The sequence below is a fragment of the Phyllostomus hastatus genome, unplaced genomic scaffold (assembly GCF_019186645.2).
Source record: "Phyllostomus hastatus isolate PE091 unplaced genomic scaffold, TTU_PhHast_1.1 phas_scaffold_93, whole genome shotgun sequence".
Taxonomy (NCBI): Eukaryota; Metazoa; Chordata; class Mammalia; order Chiroptera; family Phyllostomidae; genus Phyllostomus; species Phyllostomus hastatus.
In genome coordinates, this window is record NW_025334042.1 from 46,111,379 (window position 1) to 46,131,647 (window position 20,269).

Here is a 20,269-nt window from a genome sequence, read left to right on the forward strand (position 1 = left end):
TCAAAATGCAGGTAGGTGCCTGAAAACCCCTTAGGGGTGAGTGATTAATCTTTAAAATATCACAGTCTTCTGAGTGACCCCCATGTCCCCCACGGACAGATACATAGTTAACACCTGTAGCAGACAATGGGTTTTTATCTCTAATTTTGGCCATGTAAAACAGATTCTTTAATTAACAACTTAATTTAACAGCATATTTAGGGCTGTAGATATTGCTAAATTATTATTATTTTTTCTTTTAAACTGAGCCTGAACCCGAGAAATGCTCTGTGTTACAGTTGGTGCAAACCTCTGCTCCTTTTCCACTGATACCAAATAAAAGTTCCGTGATCTATTCCAAGGGATTCCTGAGGTCTCTCACATCTTTGCTTTGGGTTGTTCCTTCCTCTACCTTTGAATTTTGGTTGTTATTAATACTGCCACTATTTACGCTTATGACTCAATAAGCAACAGATTAAAAGGAGCTGAAAACACCACACCACTTGGGTATGTCCTTTTAATGAAATGGGCAGGAAGGCGCAGAGGTGTTCTGAACCGGACTTTTGCGAAGCTCTGCAGAAGGTGGAGCCGTGGCGCACGCAGCTGTGTCCTGGAGCCAGGAGGCCTCAGGGCGAGCTCCCGGAACCGAGGTCCGGCGGCCGTGTAATGTTGTCTCCAAAGAGACGAGGCTCCAGAGCCGGGAATACAGCCCTATTTTAATGATTCATATTTTAACCACTCACAAAAATAAGTCCCTAATCAACACTTTGTTTCTTATGGTTTAGTGTAATGTCTTCCTAAACTTCACTTAATTTACACGGCCTCACACTTGCTGGGCTCATCCTGTGGGTTTCAGCGGGGCTTTATTTCAGCAGGGTGCAGAAGAGAAAAACACTGAAAAATGTGTTCCTGATGACAACTATTACTGAAAACAATGGTCAGTAATGAGTGCATCCACATTGGAAGGGGAGGCCGGGAAATACGAATTTAGTGTCTGTGAGGGTGTTCGACTGTGCTGGTTCAGGGAGGCACACCCACGTCGGGGGAAGGCAGACTGCTGGGCTGCAGCACCACGGCTCTTCCACCCCGGGGACCTCAGCGAGTCCTTGCACTTCTCTGCAAAAAGCAAACAACACCCACCTCAGAAGCCTGCTGTGAGGTGTAAATGAGAGGAACGTCTCAAAGCACCTGGAGCAGGGTCTGGGGCACTGTCTGGAGGTCCCTCCTGGGGCTGGAAAAGCTCTGAGGTGTGGTGGCTAAAGAAAGGGAGGAGAGGGAGCAGGCCACTTGCTTTGCTGTGTTGCCATTCCTCTCTGCGCACACGGTGGGTGGGGGTGGGGGAGACACTAACACTAACACAGATTGGGAAGAGTCTACACTGTGGAGTCAGACTGGTGCCCTAGGCACATCCTTCAACACTTCCAGGCCTCACTCGGCTCCCTCTTCTATACAGTGGCTTATAAACAGCATCTACTGCACAGAATATTGTGAGGAGCCCCGGGGGGGGGGGTAACCCAGGTAATGAGCTCATCACAGCACCAAACAGCAAGAGCTCAGCAAACAATAGCTGTGTCTGTGATCTCTGCTGTCTCACCATCACCACCACCATTATTACTGACGTTACTAATGTGGTTTCGGACAGACCTCTGGGCCCCTATGGAGATCTCCTATACTGAACAAGGGAGGAGCGTCTGGGTCATGGTCAGTGAATGCTATGTTTCCCTTCCATCAAGGGCAAAGGTTAACTGAGGCCATTCATCCATTCTTGGCCTCTCCGGACACCTCCCTTGGCCTGGGGTGCTAAGCCCGCAGCAGGGCTGACATGTGCTTGGCTGCACATTTTCCCAGGTTTTCTGCACCAGCTCCCTTCAGCCTCCCATCCCAAAGCTGGCAAAGGGAGCCAGGCAGCGAAGGTTTGTCTCTGAGTGGGCCGGAAAAAGTGAGGCGGTAGAGGAGCAGCAGATCAAGCTGGACCTGGCCAGTTCCATACCTGAACTGTAAGCCTATTCTGAAAACTAGTAAGACAGCATTCATAAGCACCACCCGTGACAGCTGGGTGGGAACAAGGGCTAAGAAAAAACTTCATTCTAAGGCCACAAAGTAAGGCCATAGCTAGATCTATCCATTCACTGACATATTTCCTCAGTAACTAGGGGCTCAGTTGGGGAATGTGTCAGGCTCAGCACAAACACGCCACTGCTTGGGGGGGTGGAACCCAGCTAACTGTGAAACACTCTGTGTGTGTATGGCTGGCGGTAATAATAGTGTCTGCCTGACAATAGCTGGGAATCTTAGCCTGAGAGAGTATTCTAGAGGTTTCTTGTAACGACTCGAACTTGTGTTCAGTTAAAAGTCCCCCGCCTCCCCTTCCCCTGCCAAGAAGTGGCTTTGGCGGAGTACTTTCAGCGATGGGCAGCCGGCCACAACATAAGCAAACTATTTTTGGACAGCTCTAGTTGGTAGTTCTTCTGCTGAGCTGGAATCTGGCCCCTTGTGCGAACTCATGTACTTCGGTTCCTAGTTTTGGCTACTGGAACCGCACGAGCATGCGCCCGCCCCGTCTACAACTGTTTTCTAAATAAACAAAGACGGCCTCCCACCCTCCTCCACCTCTCCAGTCCCCTGACTCCTCCAACACCCAGCCCGTTCCCTTGATACACTCTTAAAACGTTCCTATGGGCAGAAGATCCTATCTGCAAAGTAGTAGTAAAAAAAGATCTCTGGAGTAAAGAAGGTATTTTAAAATGTTATATTTATTTGCTGTTGAAAATAAAGAGCATGAGCCAAAGTACTCACATCTAACTTAGCTAATGATCACTGGCTTGAATTCAAAAGGCACTTTTCGGAAAATTCTTGGCCCATTCGATTCTTGATAAATCTTCTCCGTCTTCCCAGAAAAGAAACAACTAGTCCTAACCGTAAAAGGTGCTTCTTGCTTTTGTTAATGCCTCCACAAACCTGCGTGCGTGCACACACTGCTCATGTGCACACATGCCCGTGCAGGGGTGGGCTTGCCCTGCAGCTGGTGAGTTTCAGGGGCCTTCACTTACAGAGCCTTTGGGAGGAGCCCTAGAACGATTTGCAACCCCCAAATTATAAGCTATGGGCCCCGTAAAACCCAGGCATACTATTAAGTGCATGCACACACGTGACACACACAGAACTCACATGTGTGCATACATGTGAGTGCACATACACACACATACAGAAATCCACACACTAAACCCACACACCGTGTTGCACTGGTGATCTGGACGTGAAAAGCCAGGCATCCGCTTTGAGAATTCTAAATTCCATTATTTTATTTGCAACTTGTTTCAAATGGATAATAGTGAGATGGAATAAGACAGTTGCAAGTGGCTTATCAAGTTTGCTTCTGTCTAAAGACCAAGATCATACAGATGCTGTTTACAGGGTCAAATTTATCTAAGTTTCTTCACTTTTAGAGGAAAGAACTTGGGCTCTGGAGCAAGAAAGCCCCAAGTCTGAATCTTGGTTCCTCTATCTGTCAGCTGCATGCACTCAGGCAAACTATTTTTGAACCTTAGTTCAAGGCTTAGTTCAATATTCCTTGCCTCAAGTGAAAAGAATGCCACAGGCGTGGCAGGGCTGTTAGGACGATTAAATGAGATGATGTGAACAAGCACCAGCCCATGTCTGTCTGCCACCTCATCTGCTCAGTAGATGGGACCCCTTATGATTATAATAATTATTAACAGATGTGTCTCAAAAAATCTAGGAAGTGTTTTACTTTGCTTCAATACCTTTGTCCTTAAAGCACACACAAATGTTTAATGCAGTCACATTTATGTGTACGGAATTTTTTTCCTGTTGACATCCTTTCATGCAGACATTTCTAGTTCACAGTGTGTGTGTCTCTAGTTCACGGTTTTATCTTCAACGTCTTTGTATGGGTTTCTTCCCTTCAGCGTTTCAGCAGCTTCAAGTGTCTCCTGTCTTAGACATGTTTGCGCGCACACACACCTTAGTCTTCACCTTCTCCTCCAGGTGTCTCTGTTTCTTTCTCTTTGCAGCCAAAAGTCTCTGAGGAGCTGCCCTCTGTTATGGTGACTTTCCTTCCCTTCCATTCCTCAGGACCCCTCGTTCCAGTCTCTCCTCCGGTCCTTCTCCAAACTGCTCTTGCTCAGGCCACCTACCTGCTGTCACACCCAACAGGCAGTGTTTGCTACCTGGGGACTCGCTTGACCTCCCAGCAGCATTAGCCACTAGGAACCACAACCTCTCCCGTCAGACGAACACTCCATGCTTTCAGAGAGTCTGATTTTTCCTGGCTTTCTCCCCACCTCTCTGCTCTCCCGCCTTCTCCAGGCCTTCCGCAGGCAGGCTCCCCAGAACTCGCTGGTCTCTCTTTCCCGGCACTCTCATCTACCTCCATGGCTTCCACCGGCTTGTCTATGGCAAACCTACTCCTACCACGCATTTCCTCTTAACTCCAGAACATTCAGTTATCTCCAGGTACTGCCTCTGGCATGCCGTGCAGGCACTATACACGGAGTCTCGACAACCCGCACAGTATATCTCAGAATTCAGTAAATGCCCAGTTGATCAGGCCGGAAACTGGACAGTAGACCTAACACCTCTCTCCCTCTTATCTAACATCTAATCAGGCATTGACTTGGTCTTCTGAATAGCCCTTGAACCATCCCCTTCTCCCAGCTGGCCCTGTCTTAGTTCAAGTCACCGCCACTGCTCTCCGATGACAGTCATGCTGACTTTTCATCTCTGCCTTGTCCGGACAATCTCTGTTCAAGCCCTGAATGGCTTCTACCTGTCTTTGAAGTAACACTGACCGTCCTGAACATGATCTGCAAAGATTTGTATAATCTCTTGAAGAAATAACAAGTGACTTCACGAACGGTTGTGAAGTTAGAGTGTATTCCTTTATATTTACATTCTCTGAGCTCGTTTAGCGGATTTCATATTGGGTGGCTGGGGCACTTCCCGTTTTTATGATTATAAATAGAATTGCTAAGGACAATTTTCTTTTTACTCTTATTAGATTGTTTTCTTAGGATTTTTTTCCCTTAAAATGGCATTATGAGTGAAAGGGTATGATTAGTCTCGAAGTTCTTACTATATACTGCTTGTCCTCCGGAAGGCTGGGACCAATGCCTAGTGTCATCGACAAGGGTACCAAGAGCCTCTCCTGGGACTTCATAACATTCAGCTCCTCAAGTTTAGTCGATTTAAAGTGGAATTTTCAGGTGCTGATTGACTATGTACATACCCTCATACAGGAGGGGACCCCAAAACCCAGGAATTTCTTTAAGAAAAATTGTGTATTTATCCTCATGTTTAAACTTCAGTCACCTTCAAAGTACTCTCCATGGGATGCAATACACCTATTGAGATGTTTTTTCCACCACTTGAAACAGTTTGGGAATGCATCTATTTTGATGCCTTTCAGTGCCTCTGCTGTTTTTTGTTTCACCTCTTCCACAAGGGCAAAATGTTTTTCTTCGAGGACTTTTTTCCATCCAGGGAAACAAAAAAAAAGTTGCTGGGGTAATTTCAGGTGAATAGGGAAGGCAGGGCATGGGGGGTCATGCTGTTTGTGGACAAAAGCTGCTAAACACTCAGCGTGGAGTGGGCAGGTGCTCTTGTAAGTCACCCATCGTGAAGTGGGCAAACACACTGAAAGAGTCTTCCAAAAAATGTCACTGAAGCCGAACACAGCCTCTCACAATAATGCCAGCTGGTACACTGATACGGATGGGATTCTGGAACACTTACCTAGCAGGGGAAGCTTTATTACAAGGGGCCTGCCCTCCAGAAGACAACTGTGGTTTCCTTGGGGCCCACCCTTGTAGTTCCCTGCTTTAGTCTAATGACTGAAAAAGGAGGACCCTTGCCCTCAAAGTGGATGTGAAAACTATAGTTTGTTAGGTTGGTTCAAGAATGTAGAGTTCAGAGAGGCTACCGTGTTTGGAGCTAAGGTATATTAATATTTCAGGGAACTATAATTCATTGAGTTCTGTTCTCCCCTCTCCGCATTTGAAGGAGTTTGTTAAGGGATGTTATGTCGATATTTAGAGAGCAAAATGCTGGGTAAGGTCTGGCCGGAAACAAGGCCGGAAGGAAGCTACAAACATCCATTCACGGTGACAGGGTAGCCAGATACTAATTAGTCCGGCAGCTGCATGATTAGCGAGACACTGCTGCTGAGTCTTCTTAGGCAGCAAAAGAGATTCAAGGAAAAAACTGGATGAAGTGTAAGTTTTACAAGGTATATAAGTTGGGGGAGATCAAAGTATCTACTCACTGCTTATAGAGTGGGAAGTCCTACTGTTTACTGGAAGCTTAACACTGTGTCAGTGGTTGACGTTGGACTGAAGCATTAACAGTTGAAGGAAGTTTAAGAGCCATGAGGTGAAAACTCCATTTTATGGACGAGAAAAATAAGGGCAAATGAGGTGGTGTGATCTGTGGAAGAGCCAGCCACACCAAGTGAGAGAAAAGCAAGCCCTTTATGAATCTTGTGATAGATGAATGTGTGGAGATGGCAACTAGTGGGCAGCAGAACAATACTGGAATGGTGGTAATACGAGGCAATAGTATCATCATGTTAGAAGCCTTGGAACGAGTATAGAGAACGGCCGTGTCCACCAGAGAAACCATCTGCTTCCACGTCCCCTCTCCACATCTTCCGTTTTACTACAGTATAAAAATAGAGTCTTGCACATTTTCACATTGAACTTTTGTTAAATAAATTTTTGTATTAGTAAAAAAAAAAAGCAAGCCCATGTCAGAAGCAGCTGTGGCCAATGCTACCCCTGAGAGAGAGAAAGAGAGTTTTTGCCTGTACCCCATCTCCATCCACAGAGAACACGAGTCGGCCCACCGTGCCTTCATCACCCTGCTGGGGCACGCTGCACAGAAAGGGTCTCCCTAACTCCCTCGTTCCCTCTTCCAACCCTCTGACAATACTCCTCTCTTTTGTGGTAAGTTTTCTTGTAGCCCCTACTGGCAGGTGTTACCTTGAAATTCTATCTGTGGCTTTCTGGCTGATACCTTAATTAAATTACCTGTAGTATAAATTTGTCTTTATTCCCAGCTCGGGATAATGGGGATGATGCTCGTATCTACAATTCCCAGCTCTGGCCTAGCTCTCATCTCACATTTCCATCTTTGGAACGGGACACGTCTTCCTGGAAGTCCCGGCATCGCTTGGCCAGAACGAACTCCTGCTTCCAGGCTGCCTCCTGTCTTAGCTAACTACCTGTGCCCAAACACTATCACTGTGGTCTCATGATCCAGTGGTCTCATGATTCAGTTCTGGACTTCAGTGGCTCGCATGAGGACTGCAGCAGTGGCATCCTCACTGGCCTTCTTGCTTTCGGTGGCTCCATGAATCTGCCCTATGCACTGATGGCAGGTATCTGTTCCAAAGGGAGTGCTCCTGTCTTATCATTCTCCCAATCAAAACCTTTCAGTGGTTTCCCATTACCTGTAAACAAAACCCGAACATCTTAACCTGGGCTTTAAAGTCCTCTCATGTTGCATAATTTTTCAGCCAGTGTTTATTGAGTACCAACTGGGTGCTGTGCACTGTGCTGGATGCTGGAGGCATGGCAGCTTAATGGGACGCAAGCCTGGTGCAAACTGAACTTTCCACTACAGGATGTGGCACAGCAAATAGTCACACATAACACAGTGTCTCTGTATGTGTGTGTCAGAGGCCATGATGGAATTGGGGAAAGCTCTGGGGAAAAAAGGGAACAGTATCTAACAGAGATGGATGTGGAGAGAGAGAGAGAGGAAGGGAAGGCAGGTTGGAATCAGGGAAGTAGGGCTGGAAGTCAGGGAAAGTTTCCTAGAAAAAACAGCAGAGCTTGAAATATGAAGAGGCAACTAGACGAGTGAGGGAGGGGTGATAAGCGACGATAAACAGTGTTTCAAGTGGAGGGCCTGGCATATGTGGCCTTATCTCTGGACTCTTCCTCCATGTGAACTGGCCTACAACTCCTCCTTAACACATTTCCTTACCTCCCCCGTGCTTACCTTTCAAAGTCCTTCCTATTATCATACCCTTGAGCTTCCTTTGACAATTGAGCAAGAAATCACCTCTCCTAACCCTCAGCTTCCTGAGTCGGTACCACTGGCAGGGCTACTCGGGGAGTATTCATGGGAGGAACTTCTGCTGCCCCCACCTAGATCACCTCATGTCTGGACCGTGAATCAGCCTCAGCTGGCCTTCCTGCCTGCTGCCTTTTCATCAGGTGGACTTTCTCATCATCACCCAAATTTACTAGGTGAATGCTGTTCCAATTACCCAGAATGTTCTCCTTCTCCGCCTGCCCACACAGTTCCACCCATCTTCCATGTTGTGAACCAAACTCTGTTCCTTCTTTCTGAGACCTAGCCTCCTCTGCCCTCAAGTTCAGTGCAGTCCTGCCTATCTAACTGGGCAGCAGGATCCTGTCCAGTCTTCCCCATGGCCCATGCCAGCAAATGCTTGACAAAGTAGCAAGGAACTCCTGACAGGCTTTTGCATATCTTTGCTTTTGGCTTTGAGCAGAGAAAACCTAGTTTCACAAGTAAAGTTGAGTGGTTACTGGAGAGAAAAATAAACCAGCAACAAAAAAGAGCATCTGAGATAGGATGAGAGGGGAATCTGCAAAGACTAGGAGAGGAAATCTTGCCCAAGGTCTAAGTCAAATAAAGTCAAAACACATCACCATGTTTTCCTTCATTTGTCTTACATAAATGATTTGTCTGGAACATAAAAGAGTTAAGAGTCCTTTTCCTCCAGTTAAATAACTCTGTCTTTTTGAGCATAATATCTTTGAGCTCCCCCTTGAACAGAGAAGGGAAGTATTTTTGCATTAAATTAAAAGGAACTATCTGGGTTCCTTTTATGTTAGTTTTATTTATATGGTTGTTCTATAGTTTTCTTATTTTGAGACTTAAAATCAAGAATAAAAATCAATGATTTGGCACAAAATATATCAGGTATGTTTTATGTCCATTACAAAACCTTAAAAGATGATCTGTTTTTCAGAGATATAAGCCTCCAGGTTTCAATACCATCTACACTTCTCAGGGAAACTTCCCCTTTGTCATTTCCTCATATAAACGGTCTGCTGAAATTGGGAAAAGCAGGGGAGATTCTGTTCTCTATCCTTATCTCACCCCTTGTGATAGGGACATTTCCTCCTGACGGTTGGTTTATTAACTGCTGGCAGGCTGCCAGGAGTAAATAAGAGTTAATGGAGTTGCAGACTACGCCAAAACCTTCTGCAGGACCTTTGCCCTTGGTCAAGGGAAAAAGGGTCTCTGTCAGATGAGTTAGATCAATGAGACTCAAAAGAAGGAGGGCCTGTTGGTACTTGAATAACAGGCCCCTCGAGAGGCCAAAGATCCTCTTTGCCATACGGAGTTCCTAAATAGCTACCTTCTAAATATCCACAAAATTTAAGATGTGAAATTGGAAAGTATATTTGAAGTCTTATCGACATCATTCATGTCCCCTGCAGGTCCAAACACTCCTTACCGAACCAAATCTGCCCTGTGCTCTTTGGGGCCCTCACTGTGATGAATCTTCTGAGTTCCATGAGCCCAACTAGGAAACTTGCACTTACAGCGCTCAGGGTTCCACCACTACGAGGTGTGTTACTTCAAAAACTTAAGTGGGGGACCAGGACATCACCTGAGGCCCTCTGAGTGTGTTTGTAAACTTTCCTTGGCTGCTAAGGATCTCCGCCTTGCCCAGTCCTTACCTCTCGGTTCCCTCCTTTTTTCCAGACTGTCTAGTCTAGCTACCTCAGCAGAGCTCATTCCCGGTCCCTTCCTGTGATTGTCGTTAACTGAGCTGTTCACAACCTTCTCTCACTCTCCGGCATCTCTGTTTAAGTCTTCAGACTCAGGGCACGGTAGAGATAAAAGGGCTGGAATGCATTTTCTTCCTCCTGCGGTGGCACAACTAGATACCTTAAATTCCAGCGACTGTAGGTCCAAATGGGGTTACTTCTCTGAACCTTGCAAGTTTCCCTTGATCTGAAAGCTCTTCCTTTTCTCCTCTCAAACTGACATATGTTAGCAGGATCTCTCCTCTACTAAGCTGAGCCCATGGTGACCTAGAGTAAAGATTTTTTGGGCAGGCTGAGCAGTGGCGAAGACCAGCAGTGATGAACAGATTTTCTAAGCTGGGCATGTGTCAAGAGCCCAGACTCTCACCTGAATGAGGAGATCGATAGCGAAAGTCCTCTTTGGTCAGCAGCAGCAGAGCTTTGCCATTCATTTCAAATGTGTTGCTGTCAATTGGCCTTAAAGAAAACTCATTTTCAGCCCACTTGAGCCACTGGGCTACGTCATCCCTGCTCCAGTAAATTGGCTGCAAGCCTGTTGGAGAGAGAGTGAGGCAGAAAGAAAGAGAGAAAAAGGTCTTGTCAGTTAGACAGTTGGAATAAAAGGGAAAGATTGCTGAACGGTTAACAAAATCGAGTCTCCATATCTCAAGAGCCCTTATATTCAACTCAATCCAAGGTTAAAACTCAAGCTTTGGCGCTTTGTGAGTGCCAAAGTGTGATACCAAATGAGCTTTATGTGTAGAGGCAAGATGAGAAAAAAAATCCCTTTTTATGTCTTGAAGGCACTGTCTGTCTAGAGCCCTGTCCTTCCTTGCCCTGCTCAGTGTTCTCTTGACCCCGGTTTGCTCTAAAGGCACAGCTCTGCAGTGGCTCGACGCACCCGTGGGGGCTCAGAGCTGTGACGCACGTGCACGTACTTTGAAGGGGACCTTAAAATCAGAGCTGATCTGATCGCAGCCCAGCGTCCTTTTGAAGTGAGAATGTTCCAGAGCTGGGCTTGACCTCCCAGAGATGCCAAATAATGAAGTATTCCCTGCAACTTATTCCAGGAAGAGCCATTTGCTCAGTCTCTGGGAAACTATCAGCCTTGCCTCTGGGAATTGAGAGGGTAAGGTAATGGGAAAAGGTCTTTTTGCCTTTTTATTCTGCTTGTTGATGGTAGAACTCCTTGGTGGGGGTGGTACTTAGGTTCTGGGTAGGACCAGCAGTGGGTCAAAGGGAGGGCCGCAGCTCAGGCCGGATCTCTGTGTGGGAGTCTACTTTTTTATTTTATTTTGCTGTTGTGAGAAATCTTTGCTATCATTCAAGTGGTTTAGAATAGTGGTTCTCAAAGTGTAATCTGGAAATCCCCTCAGGGTACTCAAACCTTTTCAGGGGTCTATGAAGTCAAAACTCTTTTCATAACAATATTAAGAGGTTATTTACTTTTTTTTTTTAACTCTCATTCTTTCCTGAGTAGTATACAGTGGAATTTTCTAGAGGCTAGACAACATGTGGTACTGCAGCAGGGATGAGAATGCAGCTATCTTCCATGAAGTCAGACACTCAAGAGACTTGCAGAAATGTAAAACAAATTGGAAAATATATTTATAAATATATATTTATGCTAATATATGCTTGGCTTATTATTTTTTCAGCAAGTTAACAAATATTTTTAAAAGTCTCAGTGTTAATTCCCATCTGGTAACTACAGACAGCTAAAACCCATATGAGGAAAGCTCTCTGATGTCTTCAATGATTCTTAGATTTGAGAGGAGTCCTGAGACCCACGTCTTCGAGAGTGGACGGGTCGGAAATTGCTTGATGCTCCACAGAGCTTCGTTCTCTAAAATTGCATTGTGTGAATTAACAGTTCAAACACCAGAGGCTAGGAGGGGCCTCAGTCTCTCTATTCGGTCACCTAAACTTGGTAAGGAGACTCCACAGGCGTGCTACAAAAGTGTCCTTCAGTTTGACCCTGGAAAGAATTACCTTCCATGTTTAATTGAGTCACGACAAAGAACTGCCTGTCTGGTCTACTTGGATGGGCCGCTCGCCATCCCTGGGGAATGAATGGCGCAGACCCCCTGGAGAAGGCACAGGGTCTTAAGGCGTGACTTTGCCTCTGTCTTCCAGGTGGCTCCTTTGTAAAGTCTAGTTTGAAGAGTGGTAGCTGGTGTCCTTGAACTCTGTGGAAGTGTCTTCAAAACTGGTCCACTGTGTAGGGCATCAATAAAGAACTGCAAAGAACTACAAGCACTGGAATAATAGGGATAGGCATGTAGGAGGGTGTTTTGTTTTTAAGTTTTATAATTTTTTTCACACAGAAAAAAGTGGCATTATAAAATAATAATGGGTAGTATGGTACTGCTCTATGATCTTTACATTAAAGTGGCCACTAAAGAAGTAAAAATTTTTTTAAGACTCTGGGCCAAGAAGCAATGCCAATTAAAAAATGGGCTTTGGATACAGGGGGCACCCTGACTCTTTCCAACGACCCTGAAAACGCGTATCGGGAATCACAGTGAGGTGGGAGTGGGTGTGAGGATGGCTCAGCAAAATCTCAACTTTTGAACTGGTGAAAAGCCTTTAAGGTTACTTCCTATTATTGTCAACGGTGTCAGTTATCTTTGAGCAAGAACAGCGTACTGATTTGTCATTCGGGACTTTTCCCTTCCTCCCCTTCGCACAAGGGAACAACTGCCGGGTTCCAAGTCAGGCCTGGCCGAAGAAAGCACCTGGTGGGGAGAGGGCCGCACAGTAGAAGATGCTGGGCCAGAAACAGGAAAAAGTAGGTGGGGGGGTGCTTATTGGAAGCACAAGTGCCAAAGCAAATACAGAACTGAATCCCGCTTGGGAGGGGAAATGAGAGTAAAATGCTGAAGTTTCTGCAGAGGACACACGGAAACGGAGGGGGGCGGGTGAGAAGGGGGTGGGGGATGCAAGTAGTAATTTGAGGTTCTTTATATTCTATGGAAGAAAATAGTCATGAGTAATCTTTTCCCTAAATACAAGAAGAGTCACACACTCCAAACAGCCCTGTTGGTTAAGAACGACAGTTTCTCTTTTCACTTCCCATTACTCTCTCCCACAGCTTGGCCCCTGCCGCAAGCACAGCCACCAGGCGGAAACCCCCTCACCAGGAACCCGAGCGAGTGCTCTGGGCTTGTGCGCAGAAGGAACCCAGCCTGCGCTTCGCTGCAGAGAATAACACCACGGCAGTCCCAGCAGTTTCACGAAGGTGACCCTGGCAGAGCAGGCTACCTGTTTGAGGCCACTCGATACATTGATCAGAGTGGCTACTCTCCAATTAGCATGAAGAGATGGCAGGCACATTCACCGAGCTGAAGAGAGGCTTCATAAATCTGGTGTCTGAAGTCAAGTTTCACTGCTATTGCCTTTTTAGTTCCACAGAATAAAAAGATGGCTGTAGGATGTGCTTTGCAATTTTAGCTAGGGAAAAAGATATCTCCTTTACTCAAACCTCGGGGCCTAAGGCCTGGGTGTTAACAGTGTCTAATGGAATACAGCCTTGGATCCAGGGACAACTCTGGCCTAATCAGAACTATTTAATCTAGCTTAAGCACTTCTATCACTATTCTAAGGACTTGATAAATATTCATTTAATTGCATGCTCGCTGCAACCCTATGAGACAGTGTTTCAGATTAGGGAACCGAGGCCCGGTGCATTTAAGGGATTTTGACAAGTTCACAGGGCCGTAGTAACAAGAGGAGCTGGATTTGAACCCAGGCAGTCTAATTTCAAAGTCTGCACTCATAACCATCACACTATGCTTACCTATGCATTTCCCATCCAGATTCAAATTCAGATGGATTTTCAACACTACTAAGAATTCAGACAAGACTGAGTGAATTGAATTCTCCCCACACAAGACTCTGATTCTTGGAGGCTTTTTCAAGTTATCAGTAAACTAAAAGGAAAACAACAACAAAAACCTGTCGATACCTGAAGACATCGATTTATAAGTGGGAAAGGAAGGAGGTGAAGGTGGTGGAATGCTGCTTTTAACACGCCCAGGAGTACAGTGCTGCCTTTCCTGGCTTCTGGCTCAGAGGCACTCAGTGCCCATGCACGGGCTTTGGTCCCGAGACTTCACATGGCTCACAGAAGCGACATGGGGAAGACGAGGGAGGCACATGTAACAGAACTTGTTTTCCAGTTACCCCCTGCAATGTCACAACCAACGAAGTTGAAAAGCCTAGCCTTTAGTGATCATTGATAAACAGAGAGAAAGACCATTATTGCGCATCTGTTATGCTACTCCCTGAGATTACAAGAAGCCTGTGAGAGCCACACGAAGACCTGGATTTTTACTGCCAGTCCATTTCAGAGCACAGTGGAGATGAATTTTGTACAGAAGACATGAACTGCTATGATTAAGAAAACTACTAAGAATCCCACAGCACTTTTTTCCCCCAGTGGGTCAAGTCAAGTTCATGGTGCCGTACCCGTCAGTGACATACTCAGGCCCTTCAACTTCCTTCTAACATTTCTTTGATTCCATATTCAGAGCTGCAGCCACATTCATCAGCATATTCTTAGCCTCGCTTCAGACCTTCCGAGTTTAAAGATAACTGGCCATAAAAGGAGCGCTGGGATCCAGGAGCCTGGATTTTACTCCCAGATCTGACATTAATGAACATGTGATCCTGGGCAGGCCACACAGTTTCTCTGGCTCAGTGATTCCAGCTGTAAAGCACGGGGCTTCAAGTAGGTGATCTCTTTCTTTCTGGGTTTAATACAGTTGATGTGCTCCCATTTAATTTGAAACTTAAAAACCTCTTTTCTACAGAACTACCTCATGCTCATGACAATGACCCTGAAATTGTGTAACTTCCTCAAGGACCTCCTGAATCACAGAAAGCAGATTAAGTTACTTTAAATGCATGTAGTGCTTAAGTGGGTTTTATTATATTCTAATTCTTGGAAAAGGTGTAACCCGGCAATGGTGACAGTAAACGTAACACTTTGACAAGGTGCTTTCACGTGCATTAGCTCCTGGAATTCTCACCAATGCCCTGGGAAATCCGTCATACTCTCATTTCAATCTCTCAAATGAGGAAACAGGGGGCTCAGGGTCATTAGGTGACTTTACAGGTTAGAACAATACTCAGTTCAAGCTCTTTAGCTATAGTATACATTAATCAAAAACACCGTTTAACTCAAACTTTCTGTATCAATAGGAATTTCCTACAGATTCTAGAATCAAAAAAGGCAGAAGCCAACTCAGTAATGATCTAGTCCCACCCCCACCGCATCTCACTCATTAGGAAACTGAAGCCTGGAGAAGAGCCTGAACCACGATGAAGCCGCCCCAGGTTCCCTGACTCTCTGACATCTCATGCCATCTCAAAACTTGAGTTGACGACACAGAACAATTCCACAACTCTTGATGCAGTGAGGAAAGTTATCACTGCCTTGCTTAGTCATCTTGCCTTCAGATCAAAGGTTTGTAATCAGCCCAAACATAAGTTCTATATGGTAGTTTTTACACCCTCATTGACCTGCTTACCTCCTCTAGAGATAATATTGGGTTGGCAAAAAAATCTGTGTTTTTTTTTCTTTCAGTAAGATGGCTCTAGTAGTGAGTGCTTAGTTGTCTTTAATGCCATTCAAAACAATTTTGTTAGACTGTATTCTGACAGCTGTCATGTCAGCATGCATTTAAAAAAAACTTATCAAAGTTGGTGGATTTTGTGTAGCCATTTTAATATTGAAGAAGGAAGGAAACATGCAATAGATTTGGCATATTATGCTTATTATTTTAAGAAATCTAAAAACACAACTGAAATGCAAAAAAAAAAAGATTTGTGCAGTGTTATGGATAAGGTGCTGTGACTGACTGCATGTGTCAAAAGTGGTGTGCAAAGTTTTGTGCTCAAGAGTTTTGGCTGGACGATGCTTCAATGGTCAGGTAGACCAGCTGAAGTTGATAGTGATTAAACTGAGACATTAATTGAGAACAATCAACGTTATGCCATGTAGGAGATAGCTGACACGCTCAAAATATCCCAGTCAGTGAAAGTATTGGTGAAAATGAAAAATGTATCTTTTATTTCATTGAAAAAACTAAATGGACTTTTCAGCCAACCCAATATTTGGCTCCCACTCCTAAACAGAGTACCAGAAGCAGAACTAGGGCCTTTCTTCCTCTGGACAATACATTTCTATGGATAGTAATAGCTAACAACTACGGAGCACTTACACTGAATCTTCATTACAATGGTTATTATCTTCTTTTACAAATGAGAAAGCTATAGCGCACAAAAGATGGAAATGGTGCTGCTAGGGCTGAAAACCCAGGTGACCTGGCTCCAGAGTCTCACTTGACATCCCACCATATTGCTTCTCATGAAGCCCGATCATAACAGCAAACACTCACAGGCATTGCAGACACTTGCAAGGCATGTTCTACATGCTTTCCGTACAGAATTTGTTTAATCCCCCCAGCAATTCTGTATGATAAACAATTACTATCCCCATTTGCAGGAAGTTAAGTGACTCAGCCAAAGTAACATGGCCAGGAAATGGAAGAGTCAACATTTGAACCCACTTGGTCTGGCTCAAAGTCCATATTATTAATCACCCATCTCTCTAAGATATTGGGTGTTCTGGCAGGACATCAAATTAAATTCATGATTAAAAAAGAGAAAGAAGGAGAAACGTTTCAGTGATGGTGTGAACTTTCACAGGGTGTAAGCAGGCAGGCGCTGAGCACCAGCACGGAAACTGTTTCCCAGCTGTGCGACCTCAGACAAGTTACTTACACTTTCTGTGCCTCACTTGCCCCCAGTGGAAAATGGGACAGCTTTTACCTTGTGAAGTAAGTGGCAGTGAATCATAGATAATGTGCTTATCAAATCTGCAGATGACAGAAAACTAGGACAGAGTAAGATTATGCAAACGATGATGATATAAAACGCACAGCACAGATAGCATCTGTCAGAGGGCATGCATTAATGAGCGTTAGCAATTGTTTTTCTATTATTGTTATCACCATTATCATTTTCACAACTGCCCTACCTCTCACATATATAGCTGGTGTTTGGAAGCCAACTGTACAACTGTATGTTAATGAATATTGGATTTCATCTTATTATTTTCCACTATCATTCTAGTCTGCTGCAGTCTCTTTAGATTTGGATCTGTTTTTAGTATCATCTGTACTTTGTAGCTTCATGTCATCTGCAGCATCAATAAGCATTTATCACTTCAACAGGTTACTGACACAGTACTAGGCGAGGGCTAAGTACTAGTACTAAGTACCAGTACTAGGTGAGGGCTAAGATGGAAGCAATCTGGTGACATACCAGCCACTTCTTTTCCAATGAAAACTGATCAAGTTATTGGTTCCTTCTGGGCACAGGTGTTCAAGTATCAATCCATCTAAATATTCTGTTATTTGCACTATATTTTCCAAGGTCAGCCATAAAGGCATCTGAAATTCAATGACCTGCTTGTCTGAGGTCCAGAGATACAGTGGCCACAAAACTTATAGCAACCCTTACTGAAGAGCAAGAGAAGCAGCAGCAGGCTGGCTACTAAGGGGCAACTTCTTTGTAAGTGCTAGCAACACACATGTTGGGAAATCTGTCCTGTATTGCAACTGGAAGTTAGATCAAGGTAGCTGTTTTCAGTCTGTACATACACTCTTCTTCCCTTTTCTAAATGTCAGGTAAACAATGGCCCATATTCCTTCCTTTAGTGCCTCTTCCATCGTCCACAGCCCTCAGGGATCACTGTCCTCGGCCTATCTTTCACCCTTGTAAGCTCTCTATTCTGGGCTGTCCTTTGTCTGGGCCAAGGGCCTTGAATTTATTTAGTACAACTTAGATCCGCTTTTGTAATCAATTCACCTCTCTTGGGCTTCAATTCCCTTCTGTCAATGTTTGTACTACCTGTTTCAGTCTGACGATCATCCTCCTTGATGAAAGTGAGGGAAGAGAGAGAGAAGTAGTTCTCTTCCGTCTGCCATTGTCCACGTCACCGCATTTGACCCTATTTGCACGCTGACAGCATGCTTATTCTTATACCGTCCATTCAATGCCTACCGTTTTCTTTTTCTTAAGGCATTTTCCATAGTTTTCAGGTCACTTAGTTTTAACATTCTAGATCTAAAAATACCTTTTATATTTTTCCTTATAGTAAGTTGCTCTGTCATCCGCTACACACATCTTTTTTTAACTTTATTTTTACTGTTGACACGATTACAGGTGTCTCCCTTCCCCCTGACGTTTGCCCACCTCCAGCCAGACCATTATATACATCTTTTTAAAATCTGAGCTCTGTAGACTGGTATGCAAAGCAGTGAAAGATACATTGGCATGGTCCTTCTACCCAACAACTTGGTGATGGTGGTTTAAGAGCCCTGCAAATGTTAACTTTTGAGACTCTACCTTAAAGAGAAAATTTAGGATGCAAAGAAATCATTCATGCACAAAGATGTTCTCTGCTCTGTTATTTTTATTTATTTTTTAATCCTCATCTGAGGATATGTTTATTGATTTTAGCGACAAGAGGAAGGGAGGTGGGGGGGAGAGAGACAGACAGACAGACATCAATGTGAGAGAGAACACTGATCACTTGCCTCCCATACACGCCCCAATCAGGGATCAAACCCTCAACCTAGGTATGTGCCCTGTCTGGGGATCAAACCCACAACCTTTTCGGTGTACAGGATGTTTCAACCAACTGAGCTATACCTGGCCAGGGCCATTGACATGTTATTTTTAATAGTAGAAAACTAGGAACACCAAAGGAATAGTTAAGTAAACTATGGACAACATCTCTGATAAAATATTATGCAGGCAGTAATATTTAAAAAATCTATTTGGAACTTGACCTCATCAGAGAATGTCTCCAATGCAGCCTTATCAGGCTGTCTGGTTGTCTTTTTCCCTTCCCACTGTAAGTACCGTGTACGGCTGATATGTCAGAATTTCATTCTCAAAAACACCTTGACTCTCTTGACTTGTGTTTTAGTATTTCAGGTCATGAAACCATAGGTACTTTTTCTGTAAATTTTTAAAATTTGCCTTCTTCAAGGCAAGAAAACACATCTGATCACACCTTTCATTTCCTTTCCCCACTTCTAAGGTGATGCGTTCATTCTCACCAAAAGTTCTCATCGTTTCTACTTTGCCAACTAATTCCTCCTTCTTTGTCAGACTTGACTCCAAGTTAGCAGCACCACTCATGGCTTCTTCTACCTTCTGGGAAATAAAATTGCTAACTGTAGGTGCATGTGTTAGGAATTAAAATGTGTGTGCATGTAGAGCATTGCTCAGTGATTCTCATGTCATGCTTGGCACATCCAGTAATGTCGGACCGTTCGGCCAAAGATCCCCAGTAATAATCCATCTGTGGGCAGCCTGTGACTGCCACCCTGCTCCACCCGGCACCATCCACATCAGGCAGGACACTTCAGATCCCTGCAGTTCTTTACATTTACCACAGGCTTCCACGGCTACGTTATCCCAGCAACTACTCTGTGACTGAGCTAAAGCTGCACGACCGTGTTTGCAGAAGAAACTAAAGCTCAGAGAGGCTGAGGGACTTTCCCAAGGTCACAACGGGCCTAAGTCTAGAATACCAGGCCCAGGTCTTCCGTGTCAGTCCAGTGAACTTCTGCTGGGTCAAAGGAAATAAAAGATACAAAAGCCCCTTGCACTCTAAAATCCACTGTTAAAATGCCAGGGATTTGGGCCCTGGCTGGTGTGGCTCAGTTGGATTGGAATATCATCTGTACACTAAAAGGTTGTGGGTTCGATCCCCGGTCAGAGCACATACCTATGTTGTGGGTTTGATTCCTGGTTGGGGAGCCTAAGAGAGGCATCTAATCGATGTTTCTCTCCCCACCCGCCACCCTAAAAGCAGTGAAAATGTGTCCTCAGGTGAGAATTAAGAAAATTTAAAAAGCAAGGGATTTGGGAATAATAAACCAGAAACTCAACTCCTCATGGCAAGTCTGGTTTAGCTATAGATTCGGAACTCTGGGCGGTGCCTCAGAGAACCCACTCTAACTTCTGTAAAGGGGCCGCCGCAGGCAGGCAGGGTTTACCTCGGAATAAACAAACCCTCCACAATAAAACAAGGCATCGTCGTCAGAGCCCTTCAAGCCTTCCGCTTCCCAGAGTGCTTTCCAGGGGCCCTTCCGACTCCTTTCCTTCCCACTGGCCAGGCCGCGTCCCCTGGGCTCCCACACTGGCCAGGGATGTACTGCGACAAGTTCTGGCATTCTCATTCCACTGGGCCTGCCTCTAACTTTGGGTGTGCTATTTGATCAAAATTGCTTTCGACAAACAAATTCGGTCACTGGGAATTGGAAATTCCACAGCATTTCCTATTTTTGTCCCCAAGGTTACCCTGTATCTCAGCACTCAGTTTCCAAGTGGAGGCTGGGAGGTTACACACTCATGTTTTTTGGACAAAACCCCAAGAGCAAGAATACTGTATGTTC

General features: G+C 44.9%; 1 protein-coding gene across 3 annotated transcripts in view; it reads right to left on the reverse strand.

The window, feature by feature from the left end:
* ETV6 (ETS variant transcription factor 6) overlaps positions 1 to 20,269 on the reverse strand; it is a 219,403-nt gene that overhangs the window by 37,946 nt on the left and 161,188 nt on the right. For all 3 annotated transcript variants that reach the window (XM_045829229.1, XM_045829227.1, XM_045829230.1), the window contains exon 3: positions 10,177 to 10,341. In XM_045829229.1, coding sequence (XP_045685185.1) covers positions 10,177 to 10,341 — 165 coding nt within the window. The remainder of the gene's footprint in view (positions 1 to 10,176; positions 10,342 to 20,269) is intronic.